Raw genomic sequence first — 20,483 nt, forward strand, 5'->3', positions numbered from 1 at the left:
GTGCCTCTGCCGCCTCGAGGCCTCGGGGGTCGTCCCGCTGTGGGGCTGCGGGGTCGCGCTGTCTTCTGGGAAGAGGCTCGGCCGTGCTGGGGGGGCGGCCGGTGCCGGCAGCAGGAGGAGGGGGGAACCGGCGCAGGTGAGACTGGGGAGGGGTGTGCGGGGCTCGGCACGGTGCCGCTTCCCCGCGGCCCGCAGGCAGGCTGAGGGAGCTCACCCTGAAGGGCCGGCTTTGTCCCGGGGGCCGCTTCGGCGTGAGCTTGGGTCTCCTGCGGTGCGGGGCCCGCTGCCGCTGGGTGCTCGCCCGCTCCGCTGGCTGTTGGCTAGGCCTCTGGGGCAATGCGGCTGCTCCCCCGCGGAGTCGCTGGGACAAGGCAGTACTCGGGTGCTGGGTAAAGCAAAGGAAGGCCCGAGCCTTGAGATGCAATTAGAGCTTGCCTTAAAGGGTGTAAGAGCCGTGCTGGAAAGGAGTCTGTTGCCAACGCGTGAGTTGAGGTCGTTGCCAAGCTGTATGTGACAAGCAGTGTTAGGCCAGTGGGTACAGGAGCAGGCTGACATTATACACTTGTGCAAGACTCTGTAGAACGCCAGAAAACAAGCAGCTAGATTTAATAATCGATTTTCACACGCATAAGAATATTATTTTAGCCAATGGTAGCAAAAAGGAAAGTCCAGCAGATCACGACGTAGTTTCTTGCATCTTTTGAAGCATCTTCTTCTAGCTGCCGTTGGCCAGGGTGCACTGAACTGTACGGAATATTTAGTGTGCCCATGTCCAGGTTTCATGGAATTAACTGGCTGAATACTGCAGAGACAGTTCAGCATGGGACAACAGTTGTAGGCGGAAAAATAAAAAGCACTTGAATTAGAAATGCAAAAAAATACTCATTTTTTTGTTTCAACTAAAGTCTCTTTAGAATTAGTTTCAAATAGACTAAATATTTAACAAATTTTAGGAAAAATATATTGCTAAAGGTAAACGCATTACCACCTAATTATAGGAGGTAGGTAGAGAGAAGCATAGCTGGTGCATTAAGGCATCTACTCAGCTGCTTACACCTGAGAATGAAAAAACACTTCTGTTTTGGTAGTGTTAGTTCACTAGTAATTATGCGGTGTGTTTTTCCGTCTTTTATGAGACTTTTGTCTATCATTATGGACAGCACATTGTATTGCAGAAATCATTAACCTTCTTTGGTCCATACATTTTTATAGTTCTATGTTATTAGGTTATTGTCTTGCTGGCTGTTAAAAATAAATAAAAAAGTAATGTAGTCCTTTTTTTTTCCCTTCAATTTTGTCCGTACTATCTGTGTAAATGGCTTATTTATCCTTATGTGAGGATTATAACTGATCTTGAAGCTCTTTCATTGTATTTAGTTCATGAATTACTTAATCATGATTATTTTCAAAATGTGTTTGCTTCATCATTTCAGGTTTATGTGTGATGGACTGTACAAATGTGGATTTTTTTTCTGAATTGTAACCACGATTTTTTTTAAGGTTACTTTTTACTCGTGACTTGATATTTCTGTGATAATAAAATGTCTTTCACCCGGGACACTAAAATTAAGACAACAAAACTTACAAAGACTATTAAGTATTAATAATTATTAAACAATATTATAGGGACTTGGAGGGCTACAGATGTGTACAGAGAGCATGTTCAAAGAATACTCCGGACCTGTAATTCACTAGACTTCATAATAAAACACCTCATGTATTTACTCATTCCTGTGCTAAAAATGTGTGCATATTTAAGCATACTTGTAGGAGCTGAAAGTGTTGGAGGTTTGCTTGTTTCTTGTGTCTTGTTTCTGTTTATATAAAAGGCAGCATGTATGTCATAACTGGTTTTTTTTTAAGTTAAAACTTAAATGTTAACATGTTGAATTTTTCTTCATTCTGTCATCTGGGAAACACTGCATAGGTGGCTTTAAACTAAGATCACCTGGTTACCACTTTCATGATTTTCATTGACTTGTTGAGCCCTTTACCTTGCACTTAGGTAGGAAAGCATGACTTACTGTTTGTTCTGATATACTTGTTTTGTCTAAATACATGGCTTCCCATCATTTTTTCAAATACTTTAAATTGTGTTTCTTCTTAGTCTCTTTCTATTTAATGTTTCTACTATGCTATTGGGAAGGCTGTCTTGCGTGTAAGTCAGGCTTCTTCGATTTTGAAGTAGCTAACTTCCTTCAGTACATACTTTCACGTTCTCTTTCAAAAGTGTTTTCCTTGAAATTTGGCAGATTACAATGAGTGCACCAAATAAAGCACTAGAACTACAGCTGCAAATGAAGCAAAATGCTGAAGAGCTGCAGGATTTTATGAGAGAATTGGAGAGCTGGGAAAAAGATATTAAAGAAGTGGATTCTGAACTAAGGAAACAGAGTGGTGTCCCAGAAGAGGTAAAAATCACACATCCAGTGTCAATATTAACTCAGCTATTCGTAATGTGATAGTTTTTATAATAATTACTTTTTGCTTCAGTAAAATTACATGTGTTGACTTAAAATACCTGAATAGAAGGTATGAGTTAATCCAGCTGACTTGTTCCTCATCCGAAGCAGACCAAAAATTCCTCTGTAAACTGTTCCACCAACAGAGCTGTGGGACAGTCGCCCCTGGAAGTGATGGGTCCAGTAAATTTTTAATCCATTCCAGGTAGATCTAGAATATTTAGTTTGCAGCATCAGTATTACTTATTTATTGCTGGCTTTTAATGTATTGATGTTATTTTTTAGTGATACACTGCAGAGAATTGTCTTCTAAAACTTAATTTTTTATCATACATATAATATTTGCTATTATTATGTATTGAAAGATATTTATTTGCTGTTCTTAGTGGTTTTGTAGAGTTCCTGAGAACAGCTTGCTGGATGGATTTCTAAACTAAAACTAGCCAGTAGATAAAGGTATTATATCTAGATACAGGTACTATAGATTCTTCAATATAAGTGAATTTCACACATCTGTTTTATAATAAATTATTTATCTCAATTTAGAATTTGCCACCAATTCGAAACAAGGCTTTTAAGAAAAAGAAAAAAAGCAAAAGTAAAGTCCCTTCAAAGATAACAACAGAGGAAAACAAGAAAAACAAGATCAAGTCTTACGATTATGAAGCATGGGGAAAACTTGATGTGGTGAGTAACAATATTTCCTTGTGAACTTAGTCTTTTCCTTAGTTGACTCGGTCTTAAATAAGATTTTCTTAAAGTGCTGAGAGTTCAGTCCACAAATCAGTGTCTTACTGCGCTGGATACTGTATGACCATAGAAAGTCATTTCCTTCCAAAAAGGTTATGTGTTTAAAATTTGGAATATTGAGAAATACCAGTTTTCTATTGACTGTGCTTTGATCCAGGAGATTGAATTTTTCTTCAGGGGGAAAAAATCATTTAACGATGGATCTATTAAAAGCTCATAATTCTAGTAGAATGTAAGACTAAACACAACTGGCAGTATTAGAGGATAGATCTCTTACTTTTGAAGTGTGGAATAAACCTCAATAAAGAGGACTTAAGTAGAAATTTTTCAAAACACGCTACTAATTCTCCTAAAGCCTTGCGTGATTTATTTTGTATTGTCAAATTATAATGAAGATAATTTATTTTTTATCTGATTTCAGGATAAAATACTTGAAGAACTTGATAAAGAAGATAGTACTCATGATTCTGTGTCTCCAGAATCAGACTCTGAGGAAGATGGAATCCGTATAGATGCAGAAAAAGCTCTTGCAGAGAAGGAAAAGGTAATAGCATTGTAACTGTTTATTATGCTCGGTGTTGGGGCCAGTTCTCCCTAATGTCCTCATCAGTGATCTGGATGAGGGGATTGAGTGCACCCTCAGTAAGTTTGCAGACAGCTCTAAGTTGGGTGGCAACGTTGATTGCTTGAGGGGGGTGAAGGCTCTATAGAGGGATCTGGGCTGGCTGGCTGGATGGGCCGAGGCCATCAATATGAGGTTCTACAACGCCAAGTGCTGGGTCCTGCACTTGGGTCACAACAACCCCATGCAGCGCTACAGGCTTGGGGAAGAGTGGCTGGAGAGCTGCCTGGCAGAAAAGGACCTGAGGGCATTGATCGACAGCCTGCTGAATATGAGCCAGCAGTGTGCCCAGGTGGCCAAGAAGGCCAATAGCATCCTGGCTTGTATCAGAAATAGTGTGGCCAGCAGGACTAGGGAAATTATTGTCCCCCTGTACTCGGCACTGCTGAGGCCGCAGCTTGAATACTGTGTTCAGTTTTGTGCCCCTCACTGTAAGAGCGCAAGACATTGAGGTGCTGGAGTGTGTCCAGAGAAGGACGGCAAAGCTGGTGAAGAGTTTAGAGCACAAGTCTTAAGAGGCGCGGCTGAAGGAGCTGGGGTTGTTTAGTCTGGAGAAATGGAGGCTGAGGGGAGACCTTATCACTCTCTACAACTATCTGAAAGGAGGTTGTAGCAAGGTGGGCATCAGCATCTTCTCCCAAATAACAAATTATAGGACACGAGGAAACAGCCTCAAGTTGCACCAGGAGAGGTTTAGGCTGGATATTAGGAAAAAATTCTTCACGAAAAGGGTTGTCAAGCACTGGAACAGGCTGCCCAGGAAAGTGGTTGAGTCACCAACTGGAGGTATTTAATTGCCTCCATTAAATTAAATAACTCGTCTGGAGGTATTTAAAAGACATGTAGATGTGGTGCTTAGGGACGTGGTTTAGTGGTGGACTTGGTAGTGCTAGGTTGGACTTGGTGATCTTGGACGTCTTTCCAACCTGAGTGATTCTATGATTTGCATAGTAGCAAGTTAGATGTAGGAGCATTTGTAGTTTCTTTTAAAAGATTCTTCAGTGAGGCTACACTTCTGGTGGAAAAATTGCCTGTTTGGAATTTTTTGTCTGTTTTCTTGCCTTTTATTCCAACATACATAATTCTCACTGCATTTCTGTTTTTTCTTGTTACCAATTGCAGCAAGGCCTGTCAGACTCTGCTTCTGTGTACTCTCTGTACTTATGGTGATTAATGTATTGGTGATTTTTTGCTTTGAAAAGTTGGATTGCTGTATAGAATTGCCATATGAATCAAACTCTTGTTTACCTGAACACAAGATCTGAATGGTCCAAACTAAATCACCAAGAATTTAATATTAGTTCCTTTGCAAGGCCATTTACATCTGGGAAGGATGGGCGAGGTTGTATGTCTTTCCTGCCTTGGTAATGGCAAATTGGTACCAGTTTAGTTTTACCTTACTTTGCATGTAGAATACAGCAAGACCTATCTCATGCTTCATTGCCTTGTGAGAGAGGCTAAGTTAGTTGTAGTGAAACTTCTGTAGTTCTGAGAAACTTCCTTGTTTACAAACAGTCACCTAACTCCATCTATCAGTCCAGACTTTTCTTCAGTAGAGTCCCTTAGGGTTTTTTTAATTGTCTGCATGGGTGATATCTGCCTTCTTTCTCTGCTGCTTTAGAAATTCACTGGTGTATAATCTGCAGTTTACACTGAGAAATTGAGATGTCTTTGACCATTATCATTTTGGCTGCAATGAAGCAGTTGAGGGCACATGAGATAAAAGTTGTGTCCTAGAGGAGGCAGAAATGAGAATATTTACCTTGAAAAGCAAAGATGCCCAATCTAGTTACCAAAAAGTGAAAAAAAATCAGTGATTCTCTGTGGAAATTTAAGCAGCTATATATGTGTTATAGGTTTCTGGGAATGACCTACAGATATTGAAAATGAGTATATAATAAAACTGTTATTGCATAAATACTGAGAAATATTTAATATGGGATACTTAGAATTTTTTAGTTAAAAGAAATGTTTTACAGTAGAGAAGTATGTTGTGACAGATGTTAAACAAAAATGTTTGAGCATTCTAAAGTACAAGCTTTGAATTTTTTAACCAAAAATCAGCAATGTGTCTGTCAGTATACAGTAATTTGTTAATAAGACTTTCTTATATTCACAGGGTAATAACTACTTTAAACAAGGGAATTTTGATGAAGCTATAAATTGCTACACTAGAGGGATGCATTCGGATCCATACAATCCAGTATTGCCCACAAACCGAGCATCGGCTTTTTATAGAATGAAAAAGTAAGACTTCTATTGTTAAATCCTTAATATTTCTTCTTTCGAATGCTACCCTCAGACTTTTTGACTGGTTTTAAGTCTTGATTATATTATTTACCATGCTGTAATAGAGCCTGTGTAAGACTGCCGTTGCAACCTCCTTTGCAGTTTCAAAGTAAAATAGCAATTGCTGGAATAAAGAATCTGGTAGTCTCTCTCTCGTTTCTTCCTCTGCTTTCATGCTGGAAGTTTGCTGTCTTCTGTGTTACAGTGTAAGACTTCCAAAAAAAAAAAAAAAAAAAAAGAGAGAGAAAGTTCAGTGTTTAATTTGCCTTTCAGATTTAGTGAGCTCTATTTCCAAGGCTTTAATTTGTTTAGGGGGAAGAAAGGGTATAGAAGAGTTGGTTATTCACTCTGTTGGAGTAGAGACTGTTGACCTCTGTTGTCCTTTCCCGTTTTAATGTGTTGAGAATTAAGAGATGTTTAAATACTTGTTCTGTGCCCCTTCTGAAGCATGTAAAATTTCCACTAGAGAGAACCCGTAAAGCTTCAGAGTAAGGTACCTTGCTGATGTTTGGAGTTTTGTTACCTAGATATGTCCCAACTAACTCATTCATATTTTTGCTAGGTTTGCTGTTGCAGAATCTGACTGCAATTTAGCACTTGCTTTAGATAAAAATTACACAAAGGCTTATGCCAGAAGAGGGGCTGCTCGCTTTGCTTTGAAAAATCTTCAAGGTGCTAAAGAAGGTGGGCCTTTTCAAAATTCTTTGCTTAAAATACATACACATTGCTTGGTTAAAGCTTGTGTGATTTGCTTGTTTGGTGTAGGAATTTAATTTTCATTTGTTGTAAAGAAAGAAAGGAAATGCCATATTGCATATTCTACTGGCAAGGTAAAATTCAAGCAGCAAGTCTAAATGATTACTGTAGGTATTAGAATTTCTAGAAGAATTCAGCTTTAAATGTCTTGGATTAATACGTTCTTTGTAGTATCTCGAGCTTTTTAGGTAACTACAAAAAAAGGTTATCTCTTATACTCTGGTTACTTGCCTGTAGTTCCTAACTGAAACATTGTTTTCTGCTCTTCTGATAGATTATGAAAAAGTTTTAGAGCTGGATGCAAACAACTTTGAAGCTAAAAATGAATTGAAGAAAATCAATCAGGTAATAAGATTAATAGGCTCTAACATAAATTAATAAACTCTGTTCAGTTTATATCTATATCAACTTTTAACAGGAGCTGAATTCAACAAAATCTCCTGTGTTTTTTTTTCTGGCATTTGAAGTTCACTGAGGTCAAAATCTGTAATTGAGTTTCTTCTGGATTAACTAGCATTTATGCAAACATCTGTGTAATGGTGGATTAGCATCTTAAAACTGGATGTGTGCACCAACATCTGTGGTTTGTTTTTGTTCTTGTTCTTTTTTAAATCTTCCATCAGATGTTTTTTCTACCTCCTGTGTTAATGTTTTTTTCAGTCATGCTTAGTATTTTAATACGAGATAGCACTATGTATGAAAGAACCTGTGTGTTTTCTTGGCCATAAACCAAGCTACCCTGCTTGTAGTCCCACTGATTACTGTGGTCTGCCAAACCAGAAAGTGAGTTTAAGCCTAGCAGAACATAATACTCCACCGTAAATCTGATCCCTTTCTTGACAGGGAGAGAATGTTGATTATGATGATCTTAGTAAGTATAATCTTACCTGTCATTACTGTGTGAATATACTTCTTCAACTGTAGTTTTGAAAGTGCTTGAAAAATTTATTTTCAGAATGAAGACCCAGGGTCTCCAGAAAGTGAAGAAATAATTGATTTGTGAATTGGAATATATATAGACAGGTTTAATGCGTCACTTTACATTGTGCTTCAGGAATTACATACTTTTTATTTACCAAATAATATTCTGACTCACAGTCCCTCAGAAATAAATTTTTAAGAACAGTTTAGAATAAAGTCTTCAATTTGCATTCAACTTATAACACAGGCACTTCTGTTAAAATGCTTGGCAGAGCAGAGGGGAAATACTGAGGAAAAAAAATTACTTCTTTGCAGGCTCTGTCATCAAAAGAGAGTTCAGAACAGAAAGAGCTTGAAGATGCAGTCAGACCAGAATTAACAGACGAGGAGAAGAAGCGCATTGAAGACCAGCAGCTCAAGCAGAAGGCTATTACAGAAAAAGATCTGGTAAATCACAGGTTCTGGTGAAACAGAAGAGATCTAGCAAAGGAAATGGTTGTGTTGTGCAAATTAGCTATGCAAATGTGTAAATTAAACTTGATACTGTCTTGAAATTCGTAAATACAATATCCGTGATATTACCTTGTTTCCCATTTTGGGCTCCACAGGAGGGGAGAGGGACAGAGTTCTTTTTGAACTCTTCTGGAGGAGTAATTATACAAGGTAGCTCTTGCAGCACAAACTGTATTTGATAAGTTTCAAATATGTGCCAAGCTAAGTAGAAGTTGAATTGTATTTCACAAAGATCCCATTTCTCCAATATGATGTGCATCTTAACCCCTTCTTTCCAAGTAGAGTTATGGACTGTTTCTTGTGCTTTCAAACCTCTGATTACATGGTGAAAAGTAGTTATAAAAAAGACTGCAGGAAGTGCAGGCAGCAATGACAATAAAACCATTGTGGATATGTGATCTTGACTCACAGTTGGCTTATTGATTTCTCCTTCTCACCATTGTTCCAATTAAGAAATAACATCAACTAAAATGTAGTTTTCTTTCTGTTCTTTTACCTAGCTTTTTGACATCTGACTTTTTATCAATATTCAGGTTTCCTGTGCTGGTTGTAAGAGGTAATTAGGAAAAGAATGAAAGCATACATTAAGTAGGTAAAAGGAACAAAAATTTGAAAAGACCAGAGAAAAGACATTTCGGTCTAGTGCAATGTTTCATTGGTAGCAGAGTTGACTCACTGTGGGCCTGTTCCTGGCAACATGGATCCTGTCAAGTCTGAACTGTGGCCTTTACTTTTTTGCCAGTGAGTAGAGTAGTAGCAGAGAAGATAACACATGGCTTTATGTTAGTCCTGAGAAGCAAAAGATAATCTTAGTCTCTTGGAAACAAACAAAGTAATGCAATTTTGTTGTATGTAGCATTAATTAGAAAAGAACAGCAATATTTGGGCCCAAGTAATATTTGAGGATAAGAGTTTCATGGATGTAGCAGGATAAAGATGGCTTTGTGCAGTGCAGAAAATTGTCTTGAAAGGGGAATTGTAAAAAGGTTCAGCTTTGTTTAGCTTGTGTTTAAATTTAGGAGGTACAGGGTGGCTTATCCTGGACATCAAGAGTAAAGGTAAATCACAAATTACAGACTTATAAGTCTGCACTTAAACTGTGCATGTGGAAAAACATTTTTTTTTTTTATCCTTGAATTACTAGAAAAAAATAAAGATACTTTTTGTGGTCTGCTTCCAAGCTCAGATATGAATAAATATGCCATAAATATCTACCCTGATGTGGGTGTTCTTTGTGATCCATCTTCTTCATATTGTGACCCTGTCTACTAAAAAGAATAAGAAAAGCTCATTGCACTAGATCTTTCTCAACGCTATTTTTTTTTCCGTAACCTAAATATTACAGGGTAATGGTTATTTCAAAGAAGGAAAGTACGAGGCTGCAATAGAATGTTATACCCGTGGTATAGCAGCAGATGGCACCAATGCGCTTCTGCCAGCTAACAGAGCTATGGCCTATCTGAAGATTGAAAAGTAAGTAGTACTGCGTGTGCTATACTGTTTCTTTCTTTGTTGTGAACTAGACGGAAGAATGATCCAGTAGATTTTCACTCAAGTTACTGTCAGTCCTTCAAACTCTTTCTAGAATTCAGTATAGAATAAGACAGTAAGGGAGAGAGAACAACTCAGTAGGTGTGATTTTACAATGCTTTTCATAGGAAAGAAGTTCAGAGAGAATAAAATAGCATCAATATGAAATTACAGTTTCTAAAGTTTGATTTTCATTCTTTTATGTGTGTAAAATTCTAGATAGTCACCTTTCTTATAGGACCTGCCCAAAGCGTTATGTCTTTTTTGATTGTAAAACCCAGTCAGCTACTAAAAGTTGCATTGTAAAAAGATGTATAACTCCTGACTTCAAAGAGGATGAATAGGAACTTTTTCTGGAAACTGTAATTTTTAAAAAATATTTTTCTTTAACTCTGTTAATTGAGATGTGTGTGTAGTTAGTTTATTTTTAATTAAACTTTATTCATATAATCCAGTGACAGTAGGAAATGCATGCTTTCTCGCAAATGAGAAAAATCACATATGACCATTTTTGAAGTGCAATTCTTTTTTGATTCTCTGATAATGTAGTAGTTTAAACCTTTTAAACTGGTAGCGTGAGAAGCAGAGAACTGAGCATTATGTTGGTCGGTTCTAACATGATGTGGCTGGGTAGGTGTAGAGACAATACATTGATCTCAAATTATGAGATTACAAAATAGGTTGCTCAGATAGTATTTCTGACACAATAGTTTTAATGTAGTACTGAAGCCATAGAGGACATCATAATGCAAATAATGTTTTTAGAGAATCAGAGGAAGTGATACGATAATTGAATGACCGTGCAAGAAAATCAATTCTGTGTGATAAATCAGTGTATCATGGGTCTTTACATTTCAAAGAGGACCCAAATATAAAATACAACAGAAGCTCATTAGTATTCTATAAACCTCTAGAACTGATAAGAACTGCAAAAAAAAAAAAAAAATCAACCCCAAAACTGTTCCCATAAATTCAGTGATAGATTGAAGGAGGAGAAAAGGAATGAATGAAAATACCTAAATATGCACATAGTGGAATCATTTTCTATTATAACTAAATATAACTGGGATGAGGAAATTTGATCTTACACTGAAGCAAATTACTTTAATGCAAGGATATACTGACATCTTATTCTGAAATAGTTAAGGACAAGTCACAGAAATTCAGATGTAGATGAATTCTCATATATGCTTGCTTCTCCTTTCTTGTGTTTTTTGTTTGTTTTTTGGTTTTTTGCTATGGTATTTCTGGTTTTCAGACATACAAAACTGATGCTGACTTAAATTTTAAGGCTATTAAATGTTTAGAGTGGACTCTGCTCTGACAGGCTTTAAATGTTTCTTTTCACAGAGGAAGTGAATTTCTCTGTGATGATAAAAAGAGTCATCGTTGTGTCATGAGACAGCTAAAGACTTGGCTGAAATGTCAAAGTGCTGAGAAATCATATTTTTTATGCTTACATTTATTTAACAGTTTAGCGCAGTGGCATGTATTTATATGTATACAGGTAATTAAGATCTGTCTTCATATTTTAATTGTTTTGGGTAGCTCTGTCTTTTCAGTTGAAACTACCTCTTGAAACTGACTATTAATTTTGTTCTACTCTTTTGCTGAGATATGAAGAGGCAGAAAATGATTGTACACAAGCTCTGCTTTTAGATGCCTCTTATTCTAAAGCCTTTGCCAGGAGAGGAGCTGCCAGAGTTGCTCTTGGAAAACTAAAAGAAGCTATGCAAGGTATGACTTTAAATTAGCCTAAGTGTAATAGTTAAGAGAGGAGTATAAGGACATCCTGATTTATTTTTTTTTTATATCTTCTAATAGCAATTAGATGAATTGCTGATTGATTGAGGTTATTGGAGCAAAAGTTAAGAATGGTGGGGTTTTGTTGTGTTTCATTGAATATGTATAAAACCTTTTGTGTTGGTATGCACATGATCTGACGACAGTTTTGTATGAAATTAGAACTATTGTTGCTCATGGTAAGTACTAAGAAATAGTTTGAAAAATGTGTTTAAACTAGATCATGATACAGGCATCGGGATGACTTACCTGCCTTACGTTATTTTAAAGCTGTGAAAGGAAAATAAAAAGTTTAAAAATGTGCTAGTTGCTTTGTAACTTGAACTGTCTACAGTTTTCGTATGTTTTTTCACTCAGATTTTGAAGCTGTTCTGAAGCTGGAACCTGGAAATAAACAAGCAATAAATGAACTCAGTAAAATAAGGAATGTATGTATACTTGTGCTATTTTTGGGTTTTTTGTAAGCCTGTAGTAATGGAATGTTTTCATTCTTTTTTTTATGTAACTTTTGACATATCTTATAATTTTTCCTTAAACTTTCGATCTTTTGGCTAACTTGCCATTTTTTCAGGAATTATCTGAGAAAGAACAGCGGACTCATCAAGAATATCCTGCAGTATTGATAAAAGAAACCGAAATAAAAAATATAGTGAAAGTGATTGATAATCCATTGCACCTGAGATCAACAGTAAGTTGTTTTGTTTTGAGAGTTGTTTTCTGTAATGATGGGAAAAGTAGAGCTTAAAGTTAAAATCCACTTCTTGCTTATTTATGTAGACTAACTCCTGATACATTCATCTTGCCTGTGGAAAGCTCAAAGTTTACAGAATTACTCTTTAGATATTTTTCAAGAACACAACTTCAGCATTTCCAGGTTTGTAACAGTAGCGGTGGTGTAAGCATTCAGCCTACAGTACCACACTCAGGAGACATGGTGTATGCCTATATCTATAGCACAAACTGAGGAGGCAACCCCACAACCCTCTCCTGGGTCCGTAGCTAACATTGCAGTTGAGACTAAAGGGGAGGCAGTTGAGACTTGGTGTTTCCTTGCAGACTTGAGAAGGCTCTGGGTAAACTTCCCTTCTTTTCATCAGTTGTTCATAGTTTCTATAGCAGCTGTAGTGGTAATAAGACGTGTTGCCCACCCATGTTGTATGCTGGTGTCACCTAGGGCGACTGGAAGAGCCTTGAGCCTGCATTTTCATTCACATAAACTGGAGAATAGAAGGGTATTGGTTTGAAGTAATAGTTTTGGAGTACGAGTTGTCAGTGGCTATAGTCAGATTAATGAATTAGATATGACAAAATATGGTAACACAGAGTAATGTTAGCTTGCTTTATGTATTAGGCTTCCCCTTTTAGTACATTTAATCTTTATACATTCAGCAGTGAGTTGCGTGACTACGAAGTGTGCTCACACATTGTACTGTAGTGGTTTGCTGTTGATGATTTCAAAATGTTTGTTTACCTCCATTAAATATATAATTCAGACGGATAGTTTTACTAGAAAATGTGTGATTATTTTGATCCTTTGGGGAGGGAGATGGTAGGGAGTATTATATGCTCTCTATAACCAGATACAGTTATTTCTAGAAACCTAAATGAATTGACTGTGAAGTAGCTGAAACACTATAGACAATTATATTAAGTTTTCAGTTTGGCTGCTAAATTAAGTGGAGATACTAGGTTGATTGTCTTTTCCTTGTTGTTCTGTTGAGGTAGAACAAGTATAGATGAAGCATCTGTGCTTTTAGTACTGCCTAAGGATTGCAGAGAGAACTGTAATTTTATTCCATATTCACCAGGCAGCCTCCCAGTCTTAGCCCGATGATGAGTTGGTATATTGTGAAAGCGAACCGTGTATTGTCTGTGAATACATCAACAAGATGGAGGTTTTTTGGCATGATTTAAAGCAGTTTGCTGTGAAGACATATGATGGGATTCTGTTAGAGCTGGACAGAAAAATCTGCCATTGAAATTGTTGAGTATGTTTAATAGTGTGTATTTGCATCTGTATTTCTAGAGCAATATATACTGTGTTCGTATTCAGGAAATTAAATTCCAAAGAAAAAGGTGATAATTTTTTTATTATTATTATTTTTTATTTTCTTTTTTTTTTTCTCACCACTAAGTGATGCTTCCTTGTAAGACCTGTGAAGGTAGTGCTAGGTGGTGGTCAAAAATCATGCAGAGATCAAATAACTTGAAGCATATTAGTTAGTATGCCTTCTAGTGGTGGAGTTAACTGCCTTATGATTTATGTAACTTGGTCAGCCGGTAGGCCTGAGTTACAGATATTTATCATCCCAAAATTTTAAGTTGACGGTCAAGGATATTTACTTGTTTAGCTAAATTACAAGGCTGGACCAGGTCATTGGTCAAAATACATGGTAGTCCTTGCCCATTGAACTTTAGAAGGGGGAAAAAAATGAACTACTTCTTAATTATTATTACTGGGAAAACAGAAGGCAGATTCTGCGATTCTCTAGAGTAAGGATACACTGGTTTATGAGGGTAAAGTAATAAAATGATCATATAAGGCTTCTTGTAGAATATTATGAAGTTTCCTTTTTTGCCGTTTATCTTTATTGAAAGTATCTTCCATGTGCACCACTACAGATGAAACTGGTTATCATGAGATTATTTAAAAGTACCACATCTGTTTATCTGAGGCCTGTTTATACACTGGTGTTGAGGCTACACATGTGACATGAGATATGTGTTCTGTTTAGAAGCCTTTGCAAAGAATAGCCATTGAAGAAATTGATGATGACACACCAAATAGTGATTTTCTCAGCACTACTACTTTAGCCAATAACTGGAGGAATTCAGCGAGTGTTGAAACAACAGCGAGTCTAGATCGGGATGATCAATTGACTACAATGGACATTCCAAAAGCAAAGCACTTAAAAATAGAAGAAATCACTGATACTTCACTGTTACAGTAAGTATAAAAACTCTAATGCTCTTTTAAAAAGGTAAATGTAGTTGAAATGTAGTTTTTTGTCTTCAGATTTCTACATGTGATGAGGTATCAAACGTATTGTGCAGAATTTGAATTAAAAAGAAAATACTGAAAGAAAATGAAGTTCTTGCATGTCTCTGATCATGTAGTGGCTGAGACAAGTATGGTCTGTTTAGTTTTAGATGGAAAACTAGTCTTGTTCTTACATTTGGTCTGAAGTTGCGGCAGGGGAGGTTTAGATTAGATATTAGGAAGAATTACTTCACTGAGAGAGTGGTCAGGCACTGGAACAGCCTCCCCAGGGAGGTGGTGGAGTCGCCATCCCTGGAGGTATTTAAGAAACGTGTAGACATGGCACTTCAGGGCATGCTCTAGTGCCCGAGATTTTTGGTTTGTGTCTGTTTGTGGGTGGGGTGGGGTGTAGTTGTGGGCGTTTGGTTTGGTTTTGGTGTTCTGGGATTTTTTGTGTGTGGTTTGTGTGTGTGGTTTTTTTTTTTTTTTGTTGGTTGGACTCGATGATCTCAAAGGTCCCATCCAACCAAAAATATTCTGTGATTCTGTGATTTCAATTATAAATAAATTCATAATATTTTCCTTTATCATATACTCTCTTACTTGTGCACTTCATCTTCCCTAGCTGAGATTTTTATTTGTAATGTTTTAGAGTAGGATCTGGGCAGAGTTCAAACATTCTTTGCACACCAGTTGTGTGAGAGAAAACGAGCAGATGAGAGTGTCACTCCTCTTTCCTCTGCTGAGCAGGCAGCCAAATAACTTCAGGTTTGCTCAAAGTTCCCAAGTGCCACTGTGTTAGCTGAGCAAACTCAAGTCTGGCTGGCTGACAATAGACTGAAGTATAGAAGCCACTATCCTGACTTTATCCCTGCTAAGTATTGGAACTCGTTGTCTGCTTAGGAAACTTCTGTGTGCATCAGCATCATCTCATTCTGTTAATAGTAAGTACTTTTTATAGAATTCTGTTTGAAGAATTTCTATGGGAAGCACCTTCCCACACCTACCTTTTCCAGCTCAGATGGATTTGCTGTGAAGTGTTGAAGAAAAAAGCATATTTCGTAGCCATTTTATAACTTCTGAAAAATAAGTGGACTTAACTGTTAAATTACAGGACAAAAAATAGCTCCTCTGTAATTGGTGTTTAAAACAGTTTGTTCGTTTAGCATGGTTATTGTTTTGTGTTGTGAAATTGCAGAAAATGTAATAGTTTTTTTTCAGTGTTTATGGTAGAGATTTGTACCATAAAATGCAGTTGTTTCCAGAAACAAAGTAGAGAAAGGCTGAGCATATTTTTGTAAGTATCTGCAGGTGTGGTTTTTCTAGACAAGATGAATCAAGTATAAAGCTTCCATAATTTGAAGACTTTTTTTAGATACCTGCTTAAAATAAAATATTTTTTTTTAAATTTTGTTTAGTATTTTAGATTTTTAAAGAATTCGGAGATCTCCAGTTAGGTCTCAGTGTAGGTTCCAGTTAGGTCTCAGTGTAGGTTTTCCTTAAATGTTTTCTTGATTATGTGTTTCAAAATCTCTCTGCAGGCTTCCTGCTAATGTGAAAGGAAGTTCATCAATGTTGCATCCATCTTCCCCTGTGAACAAACAGAAAGAAAAAGAAATCAGAAGGTCATTTAGATCTGATTCTCAGGTCCCTGGCGTTCCTGCAAATTCTTTCCAGCTTGAGGCTGACTTCAGGAAGTTGAAAGACTGCCCAGAAAATATGTACTTGTATCTGAAGGTATGAAACATTGGATTGATTGACAGTGCTTGGAACAAGTTTCTTCAGCTGACATTGAAGAAACAGCACAAACTTAGGTGGAAGGGGTCGCTATGTTTAGAGTCTTAAGTGCACAGTAGTCCCTTTCTTAAACTGCCTTCACATAATACTAAGTTTGATCCACATTTGAATATTTCTCCTCTTGTGCCTGACTTTTCACTTACCTGGCTGTGAGTACAGTCCTCTGCGTAATCTGTTTCTTCTTTCAAACATAGGCCTTGATTCCACAAAGACTTAAATACCTTAGTAACCATGTGAAATTCTAATATAAATTGAATTGTAATATGTAAATAGACATCGCAACATTCTTACCTCTTTAAACTGAACAAATGCTTGAAACACATCAATCCACTTAATGTGTACTTCTGCTTATATGTATTTCACAAAAAATGCGTAGAATTCTTCTTTTAAAAAAGTTAGCAATCATCATAAAAAAAAAAAACCAAAAAAACCCAAAATTAATGTTCAGTGTCAAATAGTGCAAGTGATTTGTTTTTCTTTATTTTGCTTTCATGCACTTCTTGTTGCTTTCATGCTTTTCATGCGCTTTTTAGGATGTCCAAGACATCCTAAAAACTCATTTCTAATTCTCATGACTCAACTGTATTTTGCCTAAAAATAACACTTGTTTAATTTTCCCAAAGCAAATAGAGCCTTCACTTTATCCAAAACTGTTCCAGAAATCCTTAGATCCAGACTTGTTCAACCAGATACTGAAAATTCTACATGATTTCTACATTGAGTAAGTTTAACTCCTCGTTTATTTTACATTGCTTATTGCTATTCTGTTTTTTTGCCTTTTAGTTTTTTTCACTCTAGCCCAGCCCTTGGGCTTACAAAATTATTTCCAGCATGCTGCATTACATAAGCACGGTGTAGTAATTGGAATGATTCAGTTGTTCTTTCTTAAGAAATTAAAGATATTTTGAAGAATCAGATAGAGAAGAGGTAAAGAAATAAATAGCCTTTGCTGTATGTTGTTGAATTCAGTTCTGCTAAATAGCATCAGAAACTGAATATTAGACTGTATGAAATAATTTTTGTGCATATTACTGTGCATGTTCTGTTATCACATAATTGCACAATATTTGCTTTCTATATTAACTTTCCAAAGCTGAGAAATACAGAGGGTTTCATTCTTGTGCAATGCTTATTGTTTTGCATTCTGACTTTTTCAACTGCTTGCTAGCATTTTACAGTAGCCTGTAGTAAATGAGTGTTAGAGCTAGAAGGTCTGATAAGACAGGACCTGATGATTATTTTTGAAATTTCTATCCATGCTACCATTTGAGTCTAAAGTTCATTTTGTCTGTCAGAGGCAGTGTGCTGCTTCTCTGAATTACTCTGCCCGAGAGCACACACTCAGAATGTTTTTAGGGTGTTGCTTTATGGAGGAAAGTAAATGGGAATGAATGTTAGCCTTTCTCTTGGTTTCTTTAAAAGTAAATATCCATCATGTGGGTGAAACATAACATCTTAAGAGATATGGTCCTGCATTTGGTGGTATGACAGATAAAGGCTAGGAAGTTGAAATTGTTTGCAGTAAGGTGAAGGATGTTTCTTCTGGAGGGAGACAGGAAAAGTTATGAAAGAAAAATACTATTTGTTGTTACTATTTGTAACAAAGACAGTGCCTATTTACTATTGACTAGAAGAATATAAAGTGAACACAATCTAGGAATTTTCTGTATGGATAAAAATGAGGGCAACTGTAATGTGAGGCTTCTTGCTGAGCTTCCTATGACCAGAGGTGCTACTTCCCCTCACACACCCCAATATGTATGAAAATTGAGAAGTTATGGCAAGGTGTGAGCATTAAATCATAAAATAGCTATTCTGTACATGAACAGCAGTCAGTTTGCATCAGTCTAGGTTATTATATTTCTCACTCTTGCTCTGCATCCGAAGGATACTTGCATAAAAATTTCTGGATGTTGACTTTTTGCATTGTGGGTGGAAGAATGAACAGGAAAGATGGGAAAGGCAGGGAATATGAGAGACACAGAGAAGGGAGTTCATTGGTCCTTTAATTTCTTGTTCTTGAAGTCTTTAATGTTGCTTGCAGCTACTGAATCTTTCTAATCAACAGTAGTTATTTTTATATTTCTAATAATCTTCTTCAGGAAAGAGGAGCCATCGCTCATCCTTGAAATCCTCCAGAGGCTATCTGAATTAAAAAGATTTGATATGGCAGTAATGTTTATGTCAGGCTCGGAGAAAAAAAGTAAGTAATTCAGTAGCATCTTTTTAAACTTCGTTTGTGATACTGTAGAATCTAGCAAGAAATACATAAAATTTAGTGCTATTCTTGTTGTTGTTTATTCTGTGTAATAATCAGTTAAGGTTAGTTAGGTTGTCTAGCTTTTTGATTGTTTTAGAAATTAATATGCATGTCATGTAATTTTTATTAGTCTTTTGATTCCTTATTAATTGTGAAGACTTGAAAACTACAGCTAAATGCTTTTGTTTTTATCAGTAATACCGCTACATTTTAGTCTGATAAAGTAAGCTTCACTAGCATTTCAGTTTGTAGCTGGTAATGTTACAAATTTATGAATTTGTATGAAATCCTATATCTGACATGCAAGTCATCCAAATTACACATTTTCCACAATTTACGACTATTTCTTGGCAATCCTTCACTGTTGGCAAAAAGAATGCAAATATCTCTAAACCACTCAGCCTGTTTGTCCTGTTCTTGGGCATTACTTAGATTAGTTTGCAATTCAGGTTGATATTGGCGTGAGTTCATGGTTTATAAAAGTGGGTTTTGTTTCAAGCATTTTCTTTATTTAGCACACCAGACAGACAATGTAACAGTGAGACACAAGCAAAACATTTCTCTGGGACCAAATAATGTCAAATTTACTATCTACAGCTGAGTTTCATTAATAACTGTTATACTTTCAAAATTTTGATATGTGAATCTCCTTAAAATAAAATTACTTGTTTGACTTGCTGAAGTGCAAGTAAATTCCTCATATGAATCACATTCACGCCTTTAACCTGATGTAAGCTTTATCTGCCATCTGGCATTAACTTTTATCTTCTGCATTTAACGGAATAGCGCCTGGATAGCAAACAAAATAAAATCTGTCTGCTGTCAGGATTATATACCTGTTTAAGGAAATGTTGTTAGGCAGCTCGTGGGCATCAAAACAAAGTGGGAGCTTCCCTTTGCTACTCTTTTTTTGTCCTCTCAGTAGTTCTAAAAATTTTCTTGTATTTCAGCTATACATTCCAAACCTGACTCTCACTGAGGAATGGACTAATTTACCTTAAGAAAGTGAATGACAAAAATAACAGTTTATATTGGGATTTTCTTTTACAGTTGCACAGGGATTGTTCAATCATGTGAATCACACGGGATTGAAAGATACTTCTGTTGAAGAATTGAAGAAGAAATACAGCATTTTCCCTTCGTGAGATGACTGGCATGTAAATTTCTGTTTCTGCAGTTCTTTCATGTGGAAATCGGCTGAAGAAGCCTATAAAGACTGGAATTTTGTTGCTTTTGTATAACTAATGAAACTCTTAAAATTGGTTTAGCCAAATGGCAAGTGCCTGAAGAGAGAATTTTCTTGTTCTGCGGGTACATTTGCTTTCCAGCACCTGAAACAATTCAGATCTTCATTGTCTTCAGTGGAATCTATTTGTCCAAAAAACAATTGTGCAAATTGGCATTCAGGATGGGGACTGTAGATAGAGATCTTTATGAAAAGGAAAAAAAGTATTTATAAACATGTCTTTGGTAAGAATCAATTCATGTATATTACAGATGTGCATGTGTTTTTTTATTTTAGAAAATAAACTGATTGTTGAATTGAAGATACTACATTTTTTTAAGGATTTTTTTTTTATTAAGGTGCCTAAATCATTCTTTTCTAAGGCTACACCGCACTAGAACATGTAATGTACAAAGTGAACCTGAGATATGATGGCCAAAATATTCCAGAATTCTTTTACTTGAGTTTACCCAAAAGCTGAGTTTTTGCATTGACAGCTGAGATATTCCTGTGAACCACAGCTGCAATTGCAGAATAGAAGGAAGCCAAATACTGTAGAATTAGACTGAAGGTAT

General features: G+C 36.4%; 1 protein-coding gene across 1 annotated transcript; it reads left to right on the plus strand.

Annotated features, from left to right (window-relative positions):
- The first annotated feature begins 26 nt into the window (after nt 1-26).
- RPAP3 (RNA polymerase II associated protein 3) lies at nt 27-20,239 on the plus strand. Its single transcript, XM_074161718.1, has 17 exons — nt 27-136; nt 2,253-2,411; nt 3,009-3,149; nt 3,634-3,756; nt 5,954-6,081; nt 6,686-6,807; nt 7,154-7,224; nt 8,116-8,247; nt 9,659-9,786; nt 11,459-11,580; nt 12,004-12,074; nt 12,218-12,334; nt 14,382-14,593; nt 16,168-16,363; nt 17,047-17,144; nt 18,526-18,626; nt 19,734-20,239. Exons 2-17 carry the CDS (start codon nt 2,259-2,261, stop codon nt 19,826-19,828), a joined length of 2,010 nt encoding a protein of 669 aa, XP_074017819.1. The 5' UTR covers nt 27-136; nt 2,253-2,258; the 3' UTR covers nt 19,829-20,239.
- The last annotated feature ends 244 nt before the right edge of the window (nt 20,240-20,483 follow it).

This window comes from Numenius arquata, chromosome 2, assembly GCF_964106895.1.
Source record: "Numenius arquata chromosome 2, bNumArq3.hap1.1, whole genome shotgun sequence".
In the NCBI taxonomy this organism is placed as follows: Eukaryota; Metazoa; Chordata; class Aves; order Charadriiformes; family Scolopacidae; genus Numenius; species Numenius arquata.